At 40.3% G+C, this 23,657-nt stretch overlaps 1 protein-coding gene across 1 annotated transcript in view; it reads right to left on the reverse strand.

Moving 5' to 3' along the window:
* Positions 1-23,657, reverse strand: part of HEATR1 (HEAT repeat containing 1) — a 41,271-nt gene that overhangs the window by 10,019 nt on the left and 7,595 nt on the right. The window contains exons 9-31 of the mRNA XM_064158589.1: positions 22,958-23,066; positions 22,502-22,612; positions 21,994-22,111; positions 20,765-20,872; positions 20,258-20,353; positions 19,158-19,246; positions 18,657-18,868; positions 18,256-18,377; positions 17,551-17,748; positions 16,054-16,237; positions 15,124-15,272; positions 13,901-14,093; positions 13,098-13,270; positions 12,653-12,820; positions 11,590-11,832; positions 10,742-10,873; positions 9,472-9,578; positions 7,742-7,885; positions 6,000-6,118; positions 5,604-5,725; positions 2,919-3,047; positions 1,609-1,839; positions 512-638 (exon numbers count right to left, since the gene is read on the reverse strand). Of these exons, the coding sequence (XP_064014659.1) occupies positions 512-638; positions 1,609-1,839; positions 2,919-3,047; positions 5,604-5,725; positions 6,000-6,118; positions 7,742-7,885; positions 9,472-9,578; positions 10,742-10,873; positions 11,590-11,832; positions 12,653-12,820; positions 13,098-13,270; positions 13,901-14,093; positions 15,124-15,272; positions 16,054-16,237; positions 17,551-17,748; positions 18,256-18,377; positions 18,657-18,868; positions 19,158-19,246; positions 20,258-20,353; positions 20,765-20,872; positions 21,994-22,111; positions 22,502-22,612; positions 22,958-23,066 (3,384 nt within the window). The remainder of the gene's footprint in view (positions 1-511; positions 639-1,608; positions 1,840-2,918; positions 3,048-5,603; positions 5,726-5,999; positions 6,119-7,741; positions 7,886-9,471; positions 9,579-10,741; positions 10,874-11,589; positions 11,833-12,652; positions 12,821-13,097; positions 13,271-13,900; positions 14,094-15,123; positions 15,273-16,053; positions 16,238-17,550; positions 17,749-18,255; positions 18,378-18,656; positions 18,869-19,157; positions 19,247-20,257; positions 20,354-20,764; positions 20,873-21,993; positions 22,112-22,501; positions 22,613-22,957; positions 23,067-23,657) is intronic.

Below are 23,657 nucleotides of genomic sequence, written 5' to 3' on the forward strand. Positions count from 1 at the left end.
TGGACATGCTGGAGTGTGTCCAGAGAAGGGCCATGAGGATGATCAGAGGGCTGGAGCACCTCTCCTATGAGGACAGACTGAAAGAATGATTACCATCTAAATCAGCACTACTGTTTGATTCTAAATCCTCAAATTAATCTGTAAGTAAAATGATTGGGAAAAAAAAAAGTAATCACTTCCATTTTGTTAAAAAAAGATGTGATTCTTCTTTATTTCTTAGTCTTCTGCCTAGAGGAGTAATAGAATCATAGAATGTTCTGGGTGACGGGATCTATAAAGGTCACTTAGCCCAACCTCCCTGCAGTGAGCAGGCACAGCTTCATCTAGATCAGGTTGCTCAATGCTTCCAGGGATGGGGCATTTTTCATCACCGTGGGCAACCTGTTTCAGTCTTTCATCGTAAAGAAATGCCTTCTTTATATCTAGTCTAAATCCACTCTCTTAGTTTAAGACCATGGCACCTTGCAATAGGTAGGTTCACATGCATTTGCTGACTCTGATTTGTAGTTACCTTCTTTGTTCTCTGGCAGCTCTGTCAGGTACTGAATTATTTTCATCATGCTCTGGAGCTGAGAATGTACACTAAACTCGCAACAGATGGAAATCCAAAATTCAGTGTCTGCCTCCAGAACAGTATCCTGGTTATGATTTAGAGATGAAAAAAGACAAACATTTCAAGAGTTAAAAAATGCATTACTAATTAAAATAAAAAGTCTCAAAAACTCCTCATGCCATGGTGTGCTGGATACTGCCAGAGTTAATATCAAAGGTAAAAGCTGCAAGTTCTTGGAGAGAACACAGTTCCAGAGGGTGTAGAAAGATTAAATGGCAAAGACTGTATCTTGCCACCAATATTTCTTCAATAATTCTTTTAGCTTTCCCTATAAACTATGCTTTCACCTAATTCAAGGATGTGCCTAGGCCTTGTTCTATACAGGAAGAGCAGAATCATTTTGCACAAACACAGCTAAAGAAGGAAAAAACAACTTTAAAAACACCGAAGTACCTAATAAATATATTATCAGATCTTCAGGTCATAGAATCAAGCAGGTTGGAAGAGACCTCCAAGATCATCCAGTCCAACCTAGCACCCTGCCCTGTCCAGTCAACTAGACCATGGCACTAAGTGCCTCATCCACTCTTTTTTTGAACACCTCCAGGGACGGCGACTCCACCACCTCCCTGGGCAGCCCATTCCAATATACAACACTTATATACATGTGCATATACAGATATTCACTTTCAAACCAGTACTAATTCAGTGGAAAATGCTCAGTATCAACTCTAAAGAATACATATATCCAGTAAGAACTACTGTATGGCAGTTAGACACTTGAATGCAAGTTCTGATACTGACATGGCTCTGAAGTGCTTGACTTCACAAGGACTGCTGCACAATATCTGATTCAACTTACTGTTTGGGCTCTAGGATAAAACAATATTGTATCTGCAATACAAATCATAGTCAACATCACAATCAGCTTCTGTTACAGCCCAAGCTCAAAGATCAATGCCTATTTTGGCATAATCTAGGGGTTTATCTTGCACATTCTAAAGGTGAGATCATGATCCGCTTGTTAAAAAGTTTACCCCCACTAGTCTCCTAACCTTGTCTGTGCTTGATGTCACAGTCACAGTTTTGGTCACGTACTGCTCAAACAGCAGAACCAGGAGAACCCAGAGGAATTTTTCTCCTCCCACAGTAGCGATCAGCTGGGTCAGGATCGGCAGGCGTCGGTGCTCTGGCACGTGGGGCAATGCATCCACAAACACACGAATGATCTTTATCACCACCTCTTCCACAGTTCCTGAGGATTCTGACAAATCATTGTCTTCAGCCTAAGTACAAACATGTACAGCATTTCAGCAGCTGAAAGGGATGATTGCAGATCAAAGAATCACAGAATTTCTTACGCTGGAAAAGACCTTCAAGATCATTGAGTCCAATCATCAGTTTCACACTGACAAGTCCTTGACTAAACCAAATCCCTCAGCACAACATCTAATCACTATGAATAGCTATGGTTGGAAAGGACCACCAGGATCATCCAGTCCAACCTTCATCCCAGCACCCTTAATCACTAGACCATAGTCCCAGGTGCCACATCCACTCTCCTTTTAAACACTTCCAGGGATGGCAACTCCACCACCTCCCTGGGCAGCCTGTTCCAGTGCCTGACCACCTGGCTCAGGAAAGAACTTCCTCCAAACATCCAACCTAAACCTCTCCTGATGCAACTTGAAGCCATTTCCTCTTGTCCTATCATTAGTAATTTGGGAGAAGAGACCAGCTCCAGCCTCAATTCAACCTCCTTTTAGGTAGCTGTAAAGGGGTAAATTTTAGGCACTTGTAAAGGGCTAGTTGTAGATGGGTGCAAGTTCTCTCTTGTAGATTCAGAAATTGAAGATTGAGGCAAAGAAGGTGTTAAGCACCTCTGCCTTTTCCTCATCCTTTGTCACTATATTCCCCTCTCCATCTAATAAGGACTGGAGGTTGTCCTTGCCCCTTCTCTTGCCATTAATATATTTACAGAAACATTTTTTATTCTCCTTCACAGCCGTGGCCAGCCTAAGTTCTAAATGGGCTTTTGTCTCTCTATTTTTTTCCCTACAAGACCTAGCAACATCCTTAACTCTTCCTGGGAAGAAGAGTTTTTCCCAAAGGCAATACACCCTCTTTTTTATCTTTAATTCCTTTAGCAGCTCCTTGCCCATCCTGTCTGGCTGCCTCCCTCATCAGCTCATCTTCTGTTACAACAGCACAGCTGCTCCTGTGCCTTCAGGAGCTCTTTCTTGAACTAGTTCCAACCTTCCTGGACGCCTTTGTAGAACAGGCAACAACTTACTGTACCCCTGATGTTCCAAGCCATTTACTCTATTAATGTTCTACTCCCTTTCTATAAAGTAGACCAATTTACCTGTATAAGAGCAGGAATAACCATCTGCACCGTCTTATTAATGACTTGGAAGGTGTAAGTGTCATCCAGACGCAAGACATTTGCTCCCATGAACGTAAAAATGGGCATAATATTGTGGAGAACTTTATCCTGGAAAAGAAGAGAAATGGGATTAGTTGATTTTCTAACCCGTGCTGCTCTGTATGTCCTACCATAAGGCATTTCACCTCTCCAGAAAATGGGAATCATAAGCAGCTTCCAGACTCTTAGTTTTCAAATGTATAGCGTCACTTAAGATGACTGTTAAGAGGTCTAAGTGTTATTTAGAAACCAAGCTACACTCCTGTGCAAGGGAAGAGTGGAAATTGAGCATTTTGTCTGACAAAACACCTGGTATTCTTCCAACCATGGCCATGTTGTAGAAAGCAGACCAGCAAAATCGTCTGTGGGGAAATGTGCAGCAGCACAAACGTGAGCGCAGCAGATGCCAGTGATTTTCACACCTTTCCTGCTCTCTCTTTTTACATTTTTAAAACACAGAATCATAGAAGCAGCCAGGTCGGAAGAGACCTGCAAGATCACCCAGTGCAGCCTAGCACCCAGCCCTGTGCAATCATCAACTAGCGCAGGGGCTCTCAGACTGCGGCCTGCGGGCGGACGCAGGCTCCCAGGGCCCTCAGGCTCCCCAGGGCCCTCAGGCTCCCCAGGGCCCTCAGGCTCCCCAGGGCCCTCAGGCTCCCCAGGGCCCTCAGGCTCCCAGGGCCCTCAGGCTCCCAGGGCCCTCAGGCTCCCCAGGGCCCTCAGGCTCCCAGGGCCCTCAGGCTCCCAGGGCCCTGAGCGCGGCCCGCTGGTACTCACAGAGCCGCCCCTGCCCCCGCGCTGGGCGGGAAACCAAGCAGCCGCTTCCGGCCGGTTCAAGCTCGCGGGCCCCCGCAGCCCCAGGCTCCTGCCGGGACCGGGCTGGAACCAAACTGCTGTCCGGCCCCCGACAGTGCCTCAAGGACAGTGAGCCGGCCCCCTGTTTAGAAAGTCTGAGGACCCCTGAAGTAGACCGCGGCAGTAAGTGCCTCAGCCAGGCTTTTCTTGAACACCTCCAGGGACAGGGACTCCACCACCTCCCTGGGCAGCCTGTTCCAGTGCCGGTCTGTTCTTCCAGACATCCAACCTAAACCTCTCCTGACGCAATTTGAGGCCATTTCCTCTTGTCCTATCATTAGTAATTTGGGAGAAAAGACCAGCTCCAGCCTCACTGCAACCTCCTTTTAGGCAGCTGTAGAGGGGTAGCTGTAGATGGGTGCAAGTTCTCTCTTGTAGATTCAGAACATGAGAGAAAGCACCATGTGCCTGGCTACAGCAAGGCCAAAAGGACAATCTCAAGGAAAATGTAAGTGCTCCAAAATTGCAAATCACTCTCTCTGGCAAGAACTTTCTCTTGACATCCAGCCTAGACCTCCCCCGGCACAACTTGAGACTGTGTCCCCTTGTTCTGTTGCTGCTTGCCTGGGAGAAGAGACCAACCCCACCTGGCTACAGCCTCCCTTCAGGTGGTCACAGACAGCAATGAGGTCCCCCCTGAGCCTCCTCTTCTCCAGGCTGCACACCCCCAGCTCCCTCAGCCTCTCCTCATAGGCCTTGCGTTCCAGGCCTCGCACCAGCTTTGTCACCCTTCTCTGGACACATTCCAGTACCTCAACATCTCTCTTGAATTGAGGGGCCCAGAACTGGACACAGCACTCAAGGTGTGGCCTGAGCAGTGCTGAGTACAGGGGAAGAATAACCTCCCTTGTCCTACTGGCCACACTGTTCCTAATACAGGCCAGGATGCCATTGGCTATCTTGGGCACCTGGGCACACTGCTGGCTGCAGTATCTCCAGTCATACAACGGAGACCAGTCATGCTTGTGCTGATATTTGACTTTTTTGTTAGGGGCTGTAGTTGCAGTAATTAATTTTGAGAGGGCTGGATTAGAGGTGTCACCTAGCTCAAGAGTTAGTTTTCTTAGATTTTGACAGAACTTAGATCAGTAAGTTATGGTCACATTTTTCATTCCATTTTAGTGAACAGAAGAAGCATTTCAGACATAAGAAGAGAGGTAAGACTCATACAAATTATTTCCTCCTGTTCTGTCCTTGAAAATCCTCTAATACCCCATTATGAATACAGAATGAAAGCTCATTTCTGAAGTAGGTGATTGCAGTAAGATGGAGACAAAGTGAGGCAGCCCCAATGATAAAAAAAGCCAAATCCTCAGCAAATTTGTCAAAAGCATTCCAATTTTGCCTTTTGGGAGAAGAGTACTGATGCAGAGAGAAAGATGCAAACTGAGCTTGATACATCTAGATAGATTTTGCTGCTTTTGTAGTTTTGAAGTGGAAGAATTTTACACAGAAAAGTGAGCATAGAGTCAAATTCCAATCCACAGAAGCGCAATTTCTCAGCCAAATGAAATCAGACTGAGAATGTTTTATTAGCTAAAACTACCTTTCTCAGTGTTGCACAAGACAGGAACATAGGCTATCATGCTTGATGTTTTCCCTCATATATAAAAAGAAGTAGGAGAAAGAAGAAACAATGCAGGAAAATTCTGACCACAGCAGGATGCTGAAAACAAGAGTTTCCCCCCCCAAGATGTCTCTGTAAGTTCTTTGCTTTTTGCAATATTTGGAACCTGAAAAGCTGCTAGCTATATTCCAGGTAACACTTACAGGAAACATGCCAGCAACAGCACCAAGGAGAAGGAGTGCATGATGATGTGTCTGGGGCATTTTAGATATCCTGATGCACTGAACTATCACTTCCACATTGAATTTTTCTTTGTCGAGGATATCTATAAGTGAAAAAAAATAATTTACTGATTAAGGTTTTAGTGGTCAAGCAAATAGGAATAAAAAGTACTTTCAAACTCTGGTTTCAATTTGCAGATCACATCCAAGTGATCTACAAAAAAAATGATTAATAAGAGAGCCCTGTATACCTTATAAATGAAAACTGCCTCTCCTGAACAATACAGCATATACTCAGAAAAGAAAGAAGTTAGAGGCCATTGATTTAACGCTGTACTGTCAAGAGAAGCACTAAGAAATGGGGCTGGCAGTTTTTACCTGCTGAGATCTTGCTACCACCTGAAGACAATTTCTGACAGATGCTTAGCAGGCAGCTGAGGATTAACTGTTTTGTATATTCCATATTTTCTTCTTCTGATGCCATAGGTTCCAGACAACTACATGTTCAGGAAAAAAAAAGGAGACAGAAAAATAAGTAACCAAACTGCATACTAAGATACAAGTTGAAAACTGCAATCTTCATTATACAGAATTCTAAATTAAAGCTTCATGCTAAATCAGGGTTTCCAAAAAGTGTTTGCTAAAAATCTGTCTCTTCTTTTTTTCGTTTTCAATGATATAAACTGGTCTAATGAAAGACATTTAACGAAGTACAGTCAGGATTATAATTACAGGAATTAGGATTACCAGTCATAAAAAAACTCCCAAACCCAAAACCTCCCTGCCCCCCAGTTTGTATGTAAGTTTCCCTAAGTGCCTGGAGATAGAGTGGCAGGAAATGCAACAGTATTCTTAGAATCACAAAATAGACCAGGTTGGAAGAGACCTCCAACATCATCCAGTCCAACCTAGCACCAGTCCTGTCCAATCAACTAGACCATGGCACTAAGTACCTGATCCAGTCTTTTCTTGAACACCTGCCTGGGCAACCCATTCCAATGCCAATCACTCTCTCTGGCAAGAACTTCCTGCTAACATCCAGCCTAGACCTCCCCTGGCACAACTTGAGACTGTGTCCCCTTGTTCTGTTGCTGCTTGCCTGGCAGAAGAGACCAACCCCCACCTGGACACAACCTCCATTCAGGTAGCTGTAAACAGCAACTACCTGCTAGGTTGCACTGGATAAATGTTCCACAATGTTTTGAGAGGCATTCTAAAGTTTTGAGTACTATTATAATACACAAGTCCTGGCAATTGTGCTAGTTTTAGCACCAGTGCTATCATTCTAAGCAAGCCCAAGTCCTCCACTGGAGAAACAAACTTTTTATAAGTGAAGCTATGCATCAGGTAAAAAAAAAAACTTACAAATTCCATCAATCACATCATTTAAAGGGAGTAAAAGTCGTAACAACTGACCATTCCCCTGATCTGATTTACCTATGTGGTAGTTTAGGCTTATTGGAACAGTCTAACAATTGATACAGAATCTGAATACTAATAACTGGTACAGAATCTGAATGAGCAGGGCATTGGTTGTAAAAATAAAATAATGATAAAGTCTGTATCATCCATTGGTTTGCTAAGCTGTATAAAAAGCTAATGTATAAATAATTCCGTCTTTTTGGCCCTTGGGCACTGGATCTGTTCACTGTTCGTTCGTTTCTGTCTCTCTAACTCCTACACTAACCTTGACTGACCAGGTAACATATGAGCTTTGCTGGTTGTTTTCTATCTGGGGAAAGAGAGGGTGGTGTTGGCCCCTTCTGGCCTTTTTCTTCATCTGAGGGTGGAGGGAAGATTAGATTTCTGTATTATTTCTAAATTGTATATAATTGTGAATACATGTAAATGTAGTTTGTATATGTGCCTGTAAACTTAGCTTTGCTGTAAATATAACTTTACTTTACTTTCAAGCCATCTCAGCTGCTCTGGTAAATTTTAATTGAGGGGGACAAGTTCCTAACCCACCACAACAGAAAAGAAGGTCAAATGAAAAAAGCAAGTTAGATAATAAATCATGGCAACAAAGCAAAGAGAAACTAGCCCAGATCTAAATGCTTTCCAGTGTCAGCTGCAGAAGAGTATGCTGAAGGAGCTACATGTCGTGGAGGTTCAATTACCGGCTCAGCAGGTTAAAAAGTGCAGGCACCAACACCTGCGGACGTCTGAGCTTCTTCTTATGCTGCAGTAATTCCAGGATAAGCATAACCCTCTGCCAGTTGAAGTGGCTCATTTCTGGTGCTAATTCTGCATCTTGAGGCTTTCTGAAAAGACAATCAGGATATAATTACACTAAGAAAATAGCACAGTACTTCAGGGAGCAAACATGGATATCGGTAAAAGAACACATATTTTCTTTCACATAGTGTGCTAGTTTGAAGCTAGCTGAATGTTTTGGTGAGAAGAACTAGATTACAGGCTGTGAAAGACAAACAGTGATGATGTCTACTTCACTCATAGGCTTGCTAAGAGGTATAAGAACAAGAATCCAAACATAGATAAGGCACTTCTTGGGGCATTGCCTGAGCTGCATATCTTTCTCTAGCCTCTTTGCCTTTTCTCTGATTAATCCACTTTGCTTCCTAACCCCCTGGTCGAACCTCCATTCTTCCTTGGGACTGGAGTAAGGTTGAGAGGGGGGTGAGCAGGTGGAAGGGCGGTTGGGAGCTCTTCCTGGGGATCAGGTTTCTGGGAGGGCTGTTGTGTTTCTGTATTACATTTTACCTTGTATATTTCTGTCTATAACTGTATAGACTGTACATATCTGCTTGTATATTGTGCTAGCTGTAAATACAGGCTTCATTCAAATTTCCAGAGCCAGCTGAGTCTAGTCTGGGTGATTTCCAAAGTGTGGAGGGGCAGGGAACACTCAAACCATCACACACAGTAATATACTTTACTGCTTCTCCTGGGAGAAGTGGCAATGTGTGAGCTTTTGACTGAAGCAGCCACACATTTTAATCAACAGAAAATTCACGCTGAACTCAAAATCCATAGTATAGCACGACTTCTGTGAGCACAAACCCCTAACACAACAAATATGACTTCTGTGGAAAAGAAATGCAACCCCAAAACTGTCCAAATGTTAATCTCCTTGTCATCCAGGAAAGCTGCACCTTTGGAGCACCCAGTTGTCTAACTGACTATGTGGGCAATGCAGGGGTGTGCAAGCATCTGTGTTCACAAACTCTGTGACACAGTTTACCAATGATCAATCTTATGGGTGATGACTGTTAAAAAAAGGTCAAGTAAAGGAAAATAAGGTGAAAAAAGCAAAACAAAGAAGTGAAGGTCTAACCAAGGTAAACAAACTCAGTATGCTGCTTAATGTCTGACAGCTGATGATTGAAGAAGAGAGCAAGTACAGTGGCAAAATACCTCTTTCTTCATGGGAATGGAGAGAAGAAACTAAACAAAGAGATTTAAAAATTAATGATTATTATGATTTTTTAACTGAAGGAAGATGCTGTTTTTCAGTCAACTAACAGGAACATTTCGATAAGCATCAGAGGCTTCGGCCATGTGTATGTCATTTGTCCACATATCTTCACTACTAAACAAGTCTAACTGCCTACAAAACCAAATCGTGTTCAACTGTGTCAAGCCAGAATCTGTAAAAGCAACATTAAAACTACTGAATTTTTTTTCCAATGTTGACTACAATTCCATCAGTTCTCAAACAGCAATGCGAGTTGATGTGCTCCTGCCAAAAGTAGCTCAGAGTCATTTTACTGTGCGGGTGAAAAGAAGAATTAGACGCTTAGGCTTTCAATACAAGCTACACAAAGTGTAAAACAAGTGGAATTTTCAAACTACGCAAACAGTGTTTTTGACTTTCTTGTTATTTTACCTCTGTTGCTGCATTTTCTGCCTTCTAGTTTCCTGAACAGTGGCCAGACTTTTGTTTTTCTCTGGAGGCTCCAGTTCTGTGACAATCTGATCAGCACACACTGAAATCTGAAACAAAGAGCAATAACCTAAGTACCAGTAAATAATGTGTCATGTCAGATATCTGTGCCTCTTTTTTTAAAACCACATTGATTTCCTGCACATATGGCTATACAATCTACTTATGCAAGTATCTGAGGAAAAGAGTATCAGTGCAGAAGAACAAAAAAAGTGAATTCTGAATTCTGTAGCCAGGTGGGGGTTGGTCTTTTCTCCCAGGCAAGCAGCTACAGAACAACGGGACACAATCTCAAGTTGTGCTGGAGGAGGTCTAGGCTGGATGTTAGGAGGAAGTTCTTCCCAGAGAGAGTGATTGGCATTGGAATGGGCTGCCCAGGGAGGTGATGGAATCACTGTCCCTGGAGGTGTTCAAGAAAAGACTGGATGAGGCACTTAGTGCCATGGTCTAGCTGACTGGACAGGGCTGGGTGACAGGTTGGACTGGATGATCTTGGAGGTCTCTTCCAACCTGGGTAATTCTATGATTCAATTACATAGTGTAGTAAACATAGTATCATTTAAATAGTCATAGAATCATAGAATGTCAGGAGTTGGAAGTGACCTTGAAAAATCACCTAGAGCAGATCACACAGGAATGCATCTAGGTAGTTCTTGAATATCTCCAGAGAGGGAGACTCTGCAGCTTCCCTAGGCAGCCTGTTCCAGTGTTCTGTCACCCTCACAGTGAAAACATTCTTCCTCAGGTTCACATAGAACCCCCTATGCCTCAACTCCCACCCATCATCCCTTGCCCCTTGTCCTATCATCACTGGGCACCACTGAGAAGAGGCTGTCTCCATCCTTCTGGCACTCACCCCTTACATATTTATAAACATGAATGAGGTCACCCCTTAGTCATTTCCTCTCCAAGCAAAAAAGCCCCAGCTCCCTCAGTCTCTCCTCATAAGGAAGAAGTTCAACTTCCTTAATCATTTCTGTGGCTCTGCACTGGAATTTCTCAATCAGCTCCCTGCCCTTCTTGATTGCTGCATGGCTTTTAAAGAAATGACAATTTTTTCATGCCATCAACAAAATAATACGTTACAAATAGTTTCTAACTCCTTTCATGCTGTGAATGACATAAACAACGAAGAGTCACTTAATGCAGCAACATGGAGCCATCACCACCACAAGTCTGAATATATTTCTGTGTCCTGGAGTTTGCCACTTACCCCTTTAAACACGCTGCTAACTGCTTGGGCACAAAGTGGGTTCTTACAGTTTAACAGTAAGTCAAACAGTACTCTTAAAAGATTCTGTTGCACCATCCCATCTGATAGAGCTGCAAAGAATGGTTTAGTAATCTACAAAAGAGAAAAAAAGACTTACTTGAAAGAGGGTAACAAAACCAGGAGCTACAGAACTCAGGTATATTAGATTATGCACGACACATCCAATCACACACATTAGTATGCACAAATGTCACAAAAATCTGCATATTAAACATGTATTTGTAAATATCCAGGAATCCTTAGATGCAACGTACATATTTTGGAAATATCCATCAGACACAAAAATTCCTGACATTTTTCAGACAGCTTGTCTGGTAGGGGAAACAATCTTGCTGCTGCCAGCCTTTTATAAGTATATGTTAACACCTGGCTAAATGGAAGGCCTGAATTTGTAGCCTACTTCAAATTTCCAACCTATTCTGTTTTCTTTAAAATTCTCCCCAGAAGGAAAACACAAAGTAAAACTCCTGATTGAGAAAAAAACCTAAGGACAGTGAAACAGTAGTAACTGCAGGCAATGATAGATATCTGCATACAAATGCAGTTTCTGTTCTGTACTTCTCATAATGGAAAAATAAACCAAGCAGCAATTTCTCCCTCTGGCAATCTTATGAGAAAGTTTCAGAGCCTATTTAGATGTTTCAAAGACACAATGGAGACTCCGAAAAGTTGTACTACAGAAACAGGCCAAAAGCTAGGGACTGGACACTAGAAGAATCCTTTTAAATCCAATCCTGAACACTGATATTTACTTTAAGCATAAAAAGAAATTAAAGATAAAGCCATACCCGCCCAAGTGCTGTGATCTGAAACGGTGGAATTTCTTCATAGATTTTCTTGGCAGCATGCAGACTTTTAATAAATAAGTCCAGACTCTGCTGATTCTTGCACAAGAGAGCTGCTGAATATTCATCAAACTTTCCAAGGATGAGATGCAGCAGAACAGCTTCATCTTTCAACATTTCCTCAGGTTTCTCAAAGACCTTCTCTAGCAGCCGGTCTAGCGCAGGCAAGAGGTGAGAAAGAATCATCTGCAAACAGACGAAATTATAATAGAACTTTTTATCTGTCCTCATTTCAACCAGCTTCCAACAACACAGCTTCATTTTACTGCAACATATCCTCTTTGGTAACACATGCATACAGCGTTTTATGCAACAACTACTCAGGAGGAAAAATGTAACACTTATTGTGAGAGTACGACAATGACACACTCTGCTCCTAGTTTGCTACTCTCCTTTTGCAGAGTAGTACTTGGAATTTTTCAAGTACAGAAACAAGGCAGGCTTTTTTCCACCAATTACTGCTGTTTTCTACAGAACTCAAACAGGAGGCAAGAACACTCATCCTCTCTGCAGTTCACAATCCTTCCAAGACACATGCAACTGAAAAGAGCATAACAACCCGTAATTCCATTCATTTGTCTGAATACTGAACTCATGCATGTTCCATCTCTTAAGAGAATTTTGAATACACTAGACAAGATGAGGTTAAATTGACAGTGCTATGTACTGAGTTACAACTCTGTACAGAAAACTCTACATTCACTGATATCTAACCAAGGTAATAAATTTCTTCTGGAAGAATCTTCTGAAGCAGTCTTAGTAACATCAAGAGAGTTTCCTTAAGAACTCTACTGCAAAATTCTGTAGCCATTACATTCCTGGATGGAGCATGCAAATACTTTGTTTTGCTAAATCCTACTTTGCAGCACTGCTGTATTAATAGAGAAGTATCAACTTAATGCCTAATAACCTAACACACTGTGGAATTACTTAAGAGGATTGTAACTAAATTAAGAGTGGATTTCAGCATTTCAGACAAGTCCAGAACCCATAAAACTACACTTACCTCACCACGGACTTCACTAAGAATTTTCATTAAGTTTCTTGCAATATATGATGGGAAAATAGGGTTCTGTACACAATCAAGTATGCTTTCCAAAGCTTCACACATTTTTTTCTTCTGGGATTTCTGTTTTGGTTGTGTTTTGAGCTCCTCAAATAGAGCTTCCATGATCTAGTTAATTAACAAAGTGAAAATAAAGTTCTTCTTCTGCAATAAAAACGCCTTAAAACATTTATTCTGTGTAGTCTAGACACAAACAGAGTTAATAATTTGCAGTTCTGCAATATTATGTAATAAATCACTTAAATGCTTTTATAGTCCTTTAAAAAATTAAGTTAGTCTACTACAGCATACAAAGACAATGAACTTTTCCATTAACATGATTTGTGTTAGGAAAGATGAGAGCAGTAGTCAAAATTTTTCATGTACACCTTAATAATAGAAATACCTGACTTATGTATGTAGGGTCAGATATGATCTCTTCTGTGTTTTGCTCCAAATGCTGAAGAACAGGATGAAATAGAGACTCTTTTATCCCTTTCAAGGAATGGAGGCAGTTGAGAGCAGCCCTTCGAACTTCACTCACGGGACTACCCAAGTTAATCAGCAAAGATATCGCCACTACAAAAAGGATGAAGGAAGGAAAGAAGGAAAAAAAGCCCAGTAGAATAAAGTTAATGATCAGATTTTTTCTGTAGCTGTCTCTGAAGAGGCATCATAGAATCACCCAGGTTGGAAGAGACCTCCAAGATCATCCAGTCCAACCTATCACCCAGCCCTATCCAAACAACTAGACCATGGCACTAAGTGCCTCATCCAGTCTTTTTCTCTACACTTCCAATATTACTTCAGAATTCAAAAGTCACATCTTTTCATTATTAACTTTGAAACAAAACTGATGTGAATATCACTGATCCATGGCTCTGAACTTCATCATAGTCCTTGTATTTAAGTTTGGAAAGTTCGTATCTTGCTACTGACTGCCACGTACTTACACTGGTGAGGTGATGTAACTGATTTCTTCAGTTCAAGAGCATGTTTCTTAAAGTTAAGACTGAAAAAAACTGGTTTCACAGATTTCCAAGCTTAAGCTAGTAACTGCAGCAGTGAATCAACACAAAAGAGAGATGACTCAGCCTAGAGCAGCTACACATAACTACAGATACACTCCATGGTATTAAATATAGTAAAATCACACAACATTTAAAAAGTACTCAGGTTGAGTCTTAAGATGAGAGACAGATACTTTACCTGGAGATGGTGGCACTAACAGCTGTTTCTTTTTTTGGCATGTCTGTGACTCAAGCAGTGCATAGCCAATATATAGAGCTTGAGTCTGTAGCATTGCGCTGACTTCACAGTTCAGATGATTTGAAAGGTTGTAACTGTAAGTCCACAGAATTGACAAGAATTTGAAGAGAACCTCTGAATCTTTTAGGTGCACCTTAAATATAACAAACAAACAAAAAAACCCATAACCAAAACAAAACAGAACAGCACTTTTAATTTCTTTGGCAAATTACTACTCACAGCATCTGATAAACCACTCAAAGCAAAGCAGCACACAGAAAGTGAACGAGGGAGCCAAAACCAGTGGGAAGAAAAAGTTACCGAGTAGGTGCTTTTGGGTAAACAATACTTGCATGTGTACACCAAGTCCACATATGGCTTAACAGCTGGCTTGTTTAAAGAGGTAACTTGCAATCTACAGGTATATAATTACCAAGGATTTTTCTTTCACTATAAGAGACTGGCAATGCATCCATATGAGCATTTGTGTAGTATGTCAACTGTGGAAGGAATCTCTTATATGCTAAATAACGAGGTCCTTCTTGCTGTTCTGTGCAGCACTAATCTCACTATTAGACATATCTTAAGTAACTGCTAACTTTTTGATCAAGCATACAAAGTGGTTTTCAAAAGCTCCCCCTTGCGTTGAGGCAGAACCTCTTTTGCTGTAATTTACACCCAGTGCTCCTTGTCCTATTACAGGGAGCAAGTGAGAGGAGCCTGTCCCCCCTAGTCCCAATCAATCTCTGTAACAGCTCAGTACCAGTATCATTTCACTAGATATTGGAGTGACTAATAATTAAACAAACTTATATACAAGAATTAACATCAGAAACAAGCTGCTATTCCTGCCGTCTCTCTGATTAATCCACTTTGCTTCCTAACCTCCCTGGCCAAACCTCCATTCTTCCGTGGGACTGGGGTAAGGTTGAGAAGGGTGGAGAAGGTGGAAGGGTGGTTGGGAGCGCCTCCTGGGGACTCAGGTTTCTGGGAGGGTTGTTGTGTTTCTGTATTACCTTTTACCTTGTCTATTTCTGTATATAACTGTATAGATTGTAACTATCTGCTTGTATATTCTGCCAGCTGTAGATATAAGCTTCATTCAAATTTCCAGAGCCAGCTGAGTCTAGTCTGTGTGACTTCCAACGTGGGGGGGGCGATTAACACCCAAATCATCACAATACCTTGAGTAAGAGATTCATCAGTGCTCTGTACTGTGCAGCATTGCTTCCCTCACTAGCTCCGCAGACAAGCAGGTCAAACAGCCTCAAAAGGAGGTGCAGGTAGTCCTTACTATCTTGATTCAGAGATTCGGGATTCCACCAAGTTTCCTCTAAAAAAATAAAGGTTATGAATAAGACACAGTGGATGAATATGGACACCTTCAGACATCAAGAGAAAACAGACATGCCTGGTTAAAAGAAGACAAAATATTTGGCTGATTTCATGTTCATGAGTAATCTTTACAGATCTCAGTAACTGCAAAGGAAGAAGGTGAGGTGTGCTACTTTGAAGCTAACTGGGATATTTTGGTGAGAAGAATTGGATTATAGGCTGTGAAAAGGAAACAATGGTGATGTCTACTCCACTCACAGGCTTGCTGAGATGTATAAAAACAGGAACACAAACATAGATTAAGAGTTGCTCTCTGGCTTTTGCACTGCCTCCCTTCTCTAACTTGCTAACTAATACGTCTGCTTTTCTAACCCCCCTTGGCTGATTCTCTAAACTCACCTTGAATGTAAAGCAAAGTCTGGGATAAGGTCAAGGGGTGGAAAGGAGGTGGAAGGGTGGCTGAGAGCCCCTCCTGAGGACTCTGATTTCTGGGAGGAGTGTTGTGTTTCTGTATTACTTTTTAACTTTTATATTTCTGTCTATAGCTGTATATATTGTAAATATCTGCTTGTATATTGTGCTAAGCTGTAAATACAAAGCTTCATTCTTTAATTTCCAGCTGCTGAGTATAGTCCGGGTGATTTTCTTAAGTGTGGGGTGAAGAAACACCCAAACCATCACATTAGGGAAGCAATGGTTGCTTCCAGCAAGTTCTGAAGATGGTTAACCTTTCCTCTTCACATCAAGGATATAAAAGACAGTCAAAAACTTACACCTACCATTTGAAAAGGTTAGAGGAGGGTTCAGGCCATTAATGAAGTTTTTCAATAAGAACAAGAACACAGCTGACTCCTCTGCATAAGCAGTCTGCTCACTATTGAGCTTTTCTATATAGGCAGTTAACAGGTCCTGAGGCACTGAAGTTTCCTCTGTTATTTCAACTGACCAATTTAGGGGAGTTTCCTGTGAATGAAAATGCATTTTAATGCATACTGTCAAAATTTCATGCAACACAAAACATAAATTCAGTGCTAAAATTCAGCAGTATTTAATTTTTAACCTCAGTTACATTTGCTGAGTTTACATTTAAACTTGCATTTGTGGTTTTAAAACCTACACCAGCTCTTTCTACTGTAATGAACTGTACATAAGCAAAGTAACAGAAGAGTAATATATCAATCTCTCTAAATCTCCCTTTACAAAGACATCAGGAGTTACCCTCAGCATTTTGTGCACAATCAGTGTCATCCTTTCATCTAGCTTTGTTCTAGCAACATAATCCAGATCTTTCCTATACTCCTATATGTAACAACTCTTTCATCGGTGGTCAGAACAACTAATTATCTTGTATTGCTATTTGTGTGTGTGTGTGTAGTACATACACAGAAATCCAGCCCTGGTCATGGGGGTTTCTTACACAGTAAAAAAACAACAAATTGCTTCAACAAAAAAAGAAATCAAGAAAACCCCTGTGGGAAATACACATAAAATTAAAGTAAAAATGCAGCAGAGACATGCAGAAATGATGTTCCTGAACACTGTTTCTCCCTCTCTAATGGCTTCTATTTGTGTTAGTCAATACAATTGCTCACGGAGTTGCAGAATAAACCAAACACCAAATAATTCAGCATTGCTTGTTGTTACTGTTGCAAGGACTCTTTTTCACATTCACTTGCATTTCCTTCTTTCCTCTATTAAACCAGACGGCAAAAAACTTTACTTCATGACCAAAATTCTGATATTCCTAAGACAAATAACGACACCACATGACGTAAAGGGTAGCTGGCAGAAACATCCCAAACTTTGTGCCAAGCTCACAGCACTGAAACATTGTATCAGGTGGTAACATGCCAGGCCTAAAGCTCTGGAATCATAGAATCAAGCAGGTTGGAAAAGACCTCCAAGATCATCCAGTCCAATCTAGCACCCAGCCCTAGCCAGTCAACTAGACCATGGCACTAAGTGCCTCATCCAGGCTTTTTTTGAGCACCTCCAGGGATGGTGACTCCACCACCTCCCTGGGCAGCCCATTCCAATGGCAAATCACTCTCTCTGTGGAGTTCCCAATTTTTTACTGCAGACACAATGCAGTAGTAAAATGTAAGAACAACTTGTAATGGCAGCTTCTAGTCCAGTTGCCAAACCTGTGGTTTTGCTCTGAAAAAAATGAAGTCAAGATTTTCAGTCCTTCTCAAGCTTTCTTGACTTCCCGCTGTTCAATAAAAAGAAAGATGTTTCCATTACAAGGGAAACTCTCCAAACTGTTTGCATCTTACCTCTGCAGGGTCACTAACTCTGAGCTTTTTTATTTTTCTCTCCAAGAAACAGAAGACTCTGATAGCCACCGAATAGTAACTTTCCTTCATCTGTGTACTGCAGCAGCTCTGAGTGAGCACTGAACCAATTACGTAAGTAGTTACTTTCTGCCGTACGCTCTCAGTCTCTGTTTCAGCAACAAGAACCAGGTCATCAACCTTGCAAAAGAAGGAGTAGAGGAAAAACAAGTCTGTAATATAGCAGGACTTCACTATGACTTTAAACTGCTTTTCATTTGCATATCCAGATAATCCTTGATACCTTCTATCATTGGTAGCAACTTACTACTTGGTAACAGCTGCTGTAACGGTATACTCTGGAACTTTGAAATACACAGATATCTGTTTCTATGAACTACCCCACAGGTATATTGGTTTATTCTCTAGAATTCTTTTTCAGGAAAACAAAAAAACCTGATTGTTTTCCCCAAGAGGTAATAGCTTACATTAAAGTTGAAATCTGACTTAGATTGTATTGGGGCTTGTTATTTTTTCCTGTATGTGTATATAGATATATACTTGTCTTGTATCTTGGCTGATGCTTGATGATAGCACACTAATGCTAAGAAGAGTACATACAAAGTTCTTCTATACCACATTTGTTCTACTACAGTGACCATTCAGAAAGTAAGATGCCTTGGGGTTAGGGTAACATGGTGCACATACCATTTGCAATAGTAAGGAAGAATCTCCTGAAGTCAAGTTTTCAGAAAATAACAGAATCATTTTGTTGTTGGCCACTCCAATCAAATCTTCAGGCTTGCTAGATTCAATTGCCTCTCCAAGAGCTATTGCAAATTAAAAAATAAATCAGACATCAGACAATCTAGGTATGCAAATCACATTTTAAAACACTGGTGGATCACTAATATTTAGAAACAGACAGTAACATACTAGATAATTTCTTCATTTTTTTGAGGAGCTTTAATGAACTCCACTTGCACTGACAGCATAAGAGCTTGTTAACTGCAGCTGGTCTCCTTCATTCGGTGTTCAGGTTAATATGGGTCATGTCCTAAACTGCCACCACCTTTCTTTCACCAAATGAGTTACAAATAATGCTTTACCTTCTCGCCAGCCTCTCAGTAAAGGGTGTAAGGAGCAGAGATCAGATTCTGACAGACAAACAGCCATTTTCCAATCTGAAGACTTTGAATTTGCAGTAGTGATTACCATGAAAGGTAACAGCCGCATTACTGCTTCATCTAGTAGCTCTTTTTTCTCTTTCAAAATCTCCTCTTCCACTAAATTTTTTATTGCTCGCTCTAGAACCTTGTACCTGAAAGAGAACAAGTCATGTTGAAAATCTGTTGCTCAATCCTACCAGCAATACTTTGATTTATTCTCCATTTTCCATGGCAATCTTCTGAATCCAAACAGCAGCAAGAATAAAAAAGGAATTAATGTAAAATGGTATGCAAACCATTGCTCATTTCTCTTGTAAATCAGCACAGATAGAACACAGCAAGAAGTATTTTAAGTGAAAAACAGTTTTTAAAGCATTCTTTAGAGTTACCTATAAAAATAAATCTTTACAGAATGTAGACTGAAAAAAGGCACACACATACCACTTTCCATCTTTTGAAAGATCAGCATTCTCAAAGATGTTCAAAAGACTTGATACTACTACTTCTGGATTTAATTGTTTCCTGTAAATCTGGAAAATAAATAAAGAAAAGAAGTCATAATAAAATGCAACAGAATTTGCCATAGCATAATGAAAAATACATCTGCTATACTTAGTGGAAAGAGAGATCAAATATTACCAGGAGTATTCCTGTTGATGATCATGTAGTGAAAATATTATCAGGATGAACAGAATTTATAAGGCTGTCCAGCATGTGTCTCTGGTATACTACAGCATGGAGAATTTACTGAATGCAGAATTTATTTAGTCAAATTCATAAACAATAAAGAAAACACTTTGTAATTAAACAAGAATTGTTTTTACTTCACATAGCATCTGTATGTACAAAAATCTAAGGCACATTAACAAAGGACTCTAAAGTGTAAAGAATCAGTCATGTGCTTCTATTCCTGTTTTTAAGTAATTGAGAATGAATGAACACACAAGACCAATTACACCATGGCTAATAATAAACTCCACTACTACTAGCAGAAGCAACAAAAAAAGACTGTTACTCTAGCTGGAAACAATCAGCACAATGCATACCAGAGTCCCATCCAGTAAACCTGAGCTATAGTTCAGGACTTCACCATTATCAACTGACCAAATGACTCTCATATGGAAAAACTCAACAGAGCACTTCTCACTAGCCTAATGATTTGCCAGTGCATCATTTGCCATCGAACAGGCAGATAGCACAGCTTGCATTTTGATAGGAAAAATGTACTGGATAAACATGAAGCACACTATAAATAAAATCCAAAGATTAACATTTGCCTTAGTAGCTACAGAAAAAAAATGGATAAATTCAGGCTAACTGCAAACACTCTGGGAAAGCAGGAAATAGAAATCTGAAGAGGCAACTGTGAGCCAGGAAAGAACACAAGCTCCTAAAGTTGTGCTGCTTCATCCTGTCTCAAAGGGCAGAAGCCACACACTAAGGACATAAAGAGAAAAATAACTACAGAGAATGTATCACAGACGCAGACATTCAAGATTAGCTAAAAATCTCACCTGACATATCAAAATACACACACTTACCTCCAAAGAACTGAGAGCAGACATTACAACATCTCTGTTGTCATCCTTGAGCCGAGCAAAAATGGCTTCTTCTATGAAAGACTGATCAAAGCCTTCCTGAAGAAATGAAGGAAAAAAGATTCAAAGGGCATAAACCGTAATTTGTTGGCAGCACAATTTACAGGCTTTTAATGAAATATCTGAAACTGAGTACAAGAAGAGAAGTAACATAATCTAAATCAAACCTTACAGGCAGATAAACTTTCAACAGCAAAACAAAGAAAACTATAAGTAACCATTAACTCAGATTTTAACCCTAAACTACAAGCAGCTTAAGATAAACAAGAACTGCATCCTGTCTCCACAACAGGGGGAAAAGCTGACAGAAGCCTACTGAAAATACCATGAAAAACACTGAGCATGATAGGAATAAATTAATATACTACTCACATTCAACTGGTATGTATAGCAAACAGCTTTTTGAAGATTTTGGCTAAGTTCTCTAAGTGAGATATTCAGGACACAAACCTTTGATGTTTCAATAGCAGCCTTCAAATACTGAAGTGCCAGGACCCGCACAGTTGGCTGGGGGTGATTCAAACTAAGCAGAAGGGAGGTATCAGAGTCTTCCAGAAACTGAAATACAGATTTCAGAGTGACTTACTGCATGTTAAAAATCTTTAAGTAACAGAAGAAAACCTTTGAGTATTTTTTTCTTTTCTACCAGAAGAAAATCTATATATCTCAGATTCCTAGAAGCATCAATTACAGAACAATGATGTTGTATATCTGTTTCAGATTTGCTCTCTTTCACTTTGGCAGACAGGTTTTGGAATACAGATTGAAAAGTACAGTAAGCCACAGATACCTTTTTGTCCTAGAAAAGCACTACACTTATCTAACGATTCTGAGAAAGGTCTAGTGACAACGTCAGTGTGACAGAGCACAGATAGAAACTGTTCAAAAGGCATCTCTGCCAATCCAACTGCATGCACTTATCTCAGGAACCTTAAAGGCTCGAAGAGAGTCACATGCCTTTGTTCTACATGCCTTCTTTTTCTGTTAATCCACTTGTAACTCAGTCACAGAATCCATGCCTTCGTTAAACCAGTACAAAAATACACAAAGCACTTCTTTATGTAGTTTATTGTTTTCCCTACGTGATTTCAGTCTTTCAGTAACTGCAAACAACAGCCATAATACTAACAATCTCTTAATAATAAATTCCTAGAACAGATCTGTTGCACTCATGGTTGCTCTGTGTTAGGCTGAATTTCAATTGATTTTCAGAAATGGCAGAGGAATAACTCTGTAATGACTCTACTGTTGCACATTACTGACTGTAAACATTCATAGAACCAATGCAACAAAAAGGACCTGTCATCTTCTCTCATGGGAACTTAGTCAACTTTCCCAAAACAAATGCCTCTGAAATGGGTTAAATCTGTAAGAGGAGCCATTGCTGGGCACACCATGTTGTCACTATTGACCATAAATTTTAACAGTAAGAAAAAGCTGACATCTATGACTGTTTATAACAAACAAAATGGAACAGATCTGACAGCTTATGATTTTACCGTAGTTTTAGTCAAGCCTACTCCCTCCCAAATCACAGTTAAGTAAGTTTGCTGTTTTTTTCAAGGTTTTTATTGTTAGGAATGGTAAAAAAAATTGTCTAGAAAGAAGGCAGAGGAGACCTTTATCAAAACAGCAGCTTTCTGACAGTATAACTAAATCACGAACGAGTTTCTACCTACCTTGTACTTGCCACAGCTTAGTGAAAGAGAAATGAACTGGTGAAAAAGATTTTGCTCAGTCTCATCTGTGCAATCTTCCAGATGCTTCTCTAATACAGCATCTAGGGCTTTAGGATATCTGCCAACAGACAAAATCCCCAACATTTTCCACAGAGAATTACAAGAGAAGATGTATTTACTAAAGAAATACAAGGAATGCACACATACATCTAAGCCAACTACTTTTAAGCAGCTTTGCAAAGGCAACCAACCGTTGTCTTAAAAGAAATGAACAATACACAGACCACTAGGACAGATAATGTGCAGAAAGGGTCATGCTACACAGAAAACAGCTGTACAAAGTTGGTTGCTCTTTGCCCATGTATTAGTGGCAACAAAGTATGTAAGAGCAGATAAGTAAAACAAAATGTGGACAGAGATTAGGAGTCAGTTATTTTTATTTAATTCAGGCAAGAATATTGTGCTTACTATACCCAATAAGCCAAGACCACAGAAAAATGAAACTTACTTTCTCTCAAGAAGTCTGATAAGAGGAAGCATCCTTTGATTTAGTGCATCCATTTTCATGGGATTAGATTCAAACTCTGTACCACAGGAGATAAACTCCTCAAGAAACTTGCTAAAATTACAAGCAAAAAATAAAGTCACCATTTTTTGAATAGTGGTTTTCATTCCTGTCAAAAAGCCCACTGCTGAACAGGTTAGGGTTAATATGCATTACTTATTGCAAGTACAGATTTTGTCCTGGACTTAAGCTTCACTCTGTCCCATCAGTGCTCACCATGTGTGTTAAAGCATAGATCTTCTGGATTAGCAAATGTTTTGGTTTCAAAATCCAGGTTTGGAGTTAACGTGAGAAATCAGAGAAACATGCTCATATACTATGTCATCATCAGGAATTAGTTTGTATTACATAAGAAATGACTGCAGTACTGCAAAAGAAAAACTATCAAAGACAACTCACAAAGCCAACAGGTGATCTAAATCATTTTCCAGCGGTATACTCTGAAGAATAGCTTCAAGATGTTTGATGTAAACCTGATTCTCCATCTCCTCAGATTCTCCTTGTTCCTCTAAGAACAATGCATAATTATAAAAGATGAGCAATAGCTTCAGAATAACTCCCTCATACCTATTAAAGCTAACAGCTTGTACAGGCATCATCATCTGGTGAATTATACACAAAATTCAAAGACCACAACGTTCGCTGATTACCAGTACTAACTCTCTGTGAGCAGATCACAATGCTTTTATACCAATGTAATTAAAAAGCCAAAGGCTGTATTGCTACCAGTAAACTCAAATATGCTACCACAACATGTGCCAACAACTCTCCACAGCATTCCCTAGTGTGAATACAGACCTTTTCAGATGAAAAGCTTTCCTGTCGTGATCTGGCTACCGCATGCCAAGCATCCTTGTTGGGCCAAACTGTCCTCAGGCACACTTAATTCATCAGGTAAATATCAGTTGCATCTACTTAAACTGTACTTAAAATATGGAGTACATGGAATTTACCCAAAAGCTATTTTGCAGTACTACAATACATCCAAGACAGGAATGTCATACAACAAAATTACTGCTAAAATACAATCATGGAATCACTAAGCCTGTAAAAGACCTCTAAGATCATCAAGTCCAACTGTTACCCAACTACCATGACC

This window comes from Pogoniulus pusillus, chromosome 18 (genome assembly GCF_015220805.1).
Source record: "Pogoniulus pusillus isolate bPogPus1 chromosome 18, bPogPus1.pri, whole genome shotgun sequence".
NCBI lineage: Eukaryota > Metazoa > Chordata > Aves > Piciformes > Lybiidae > Pogoniulus > Pogoniulus pusillus.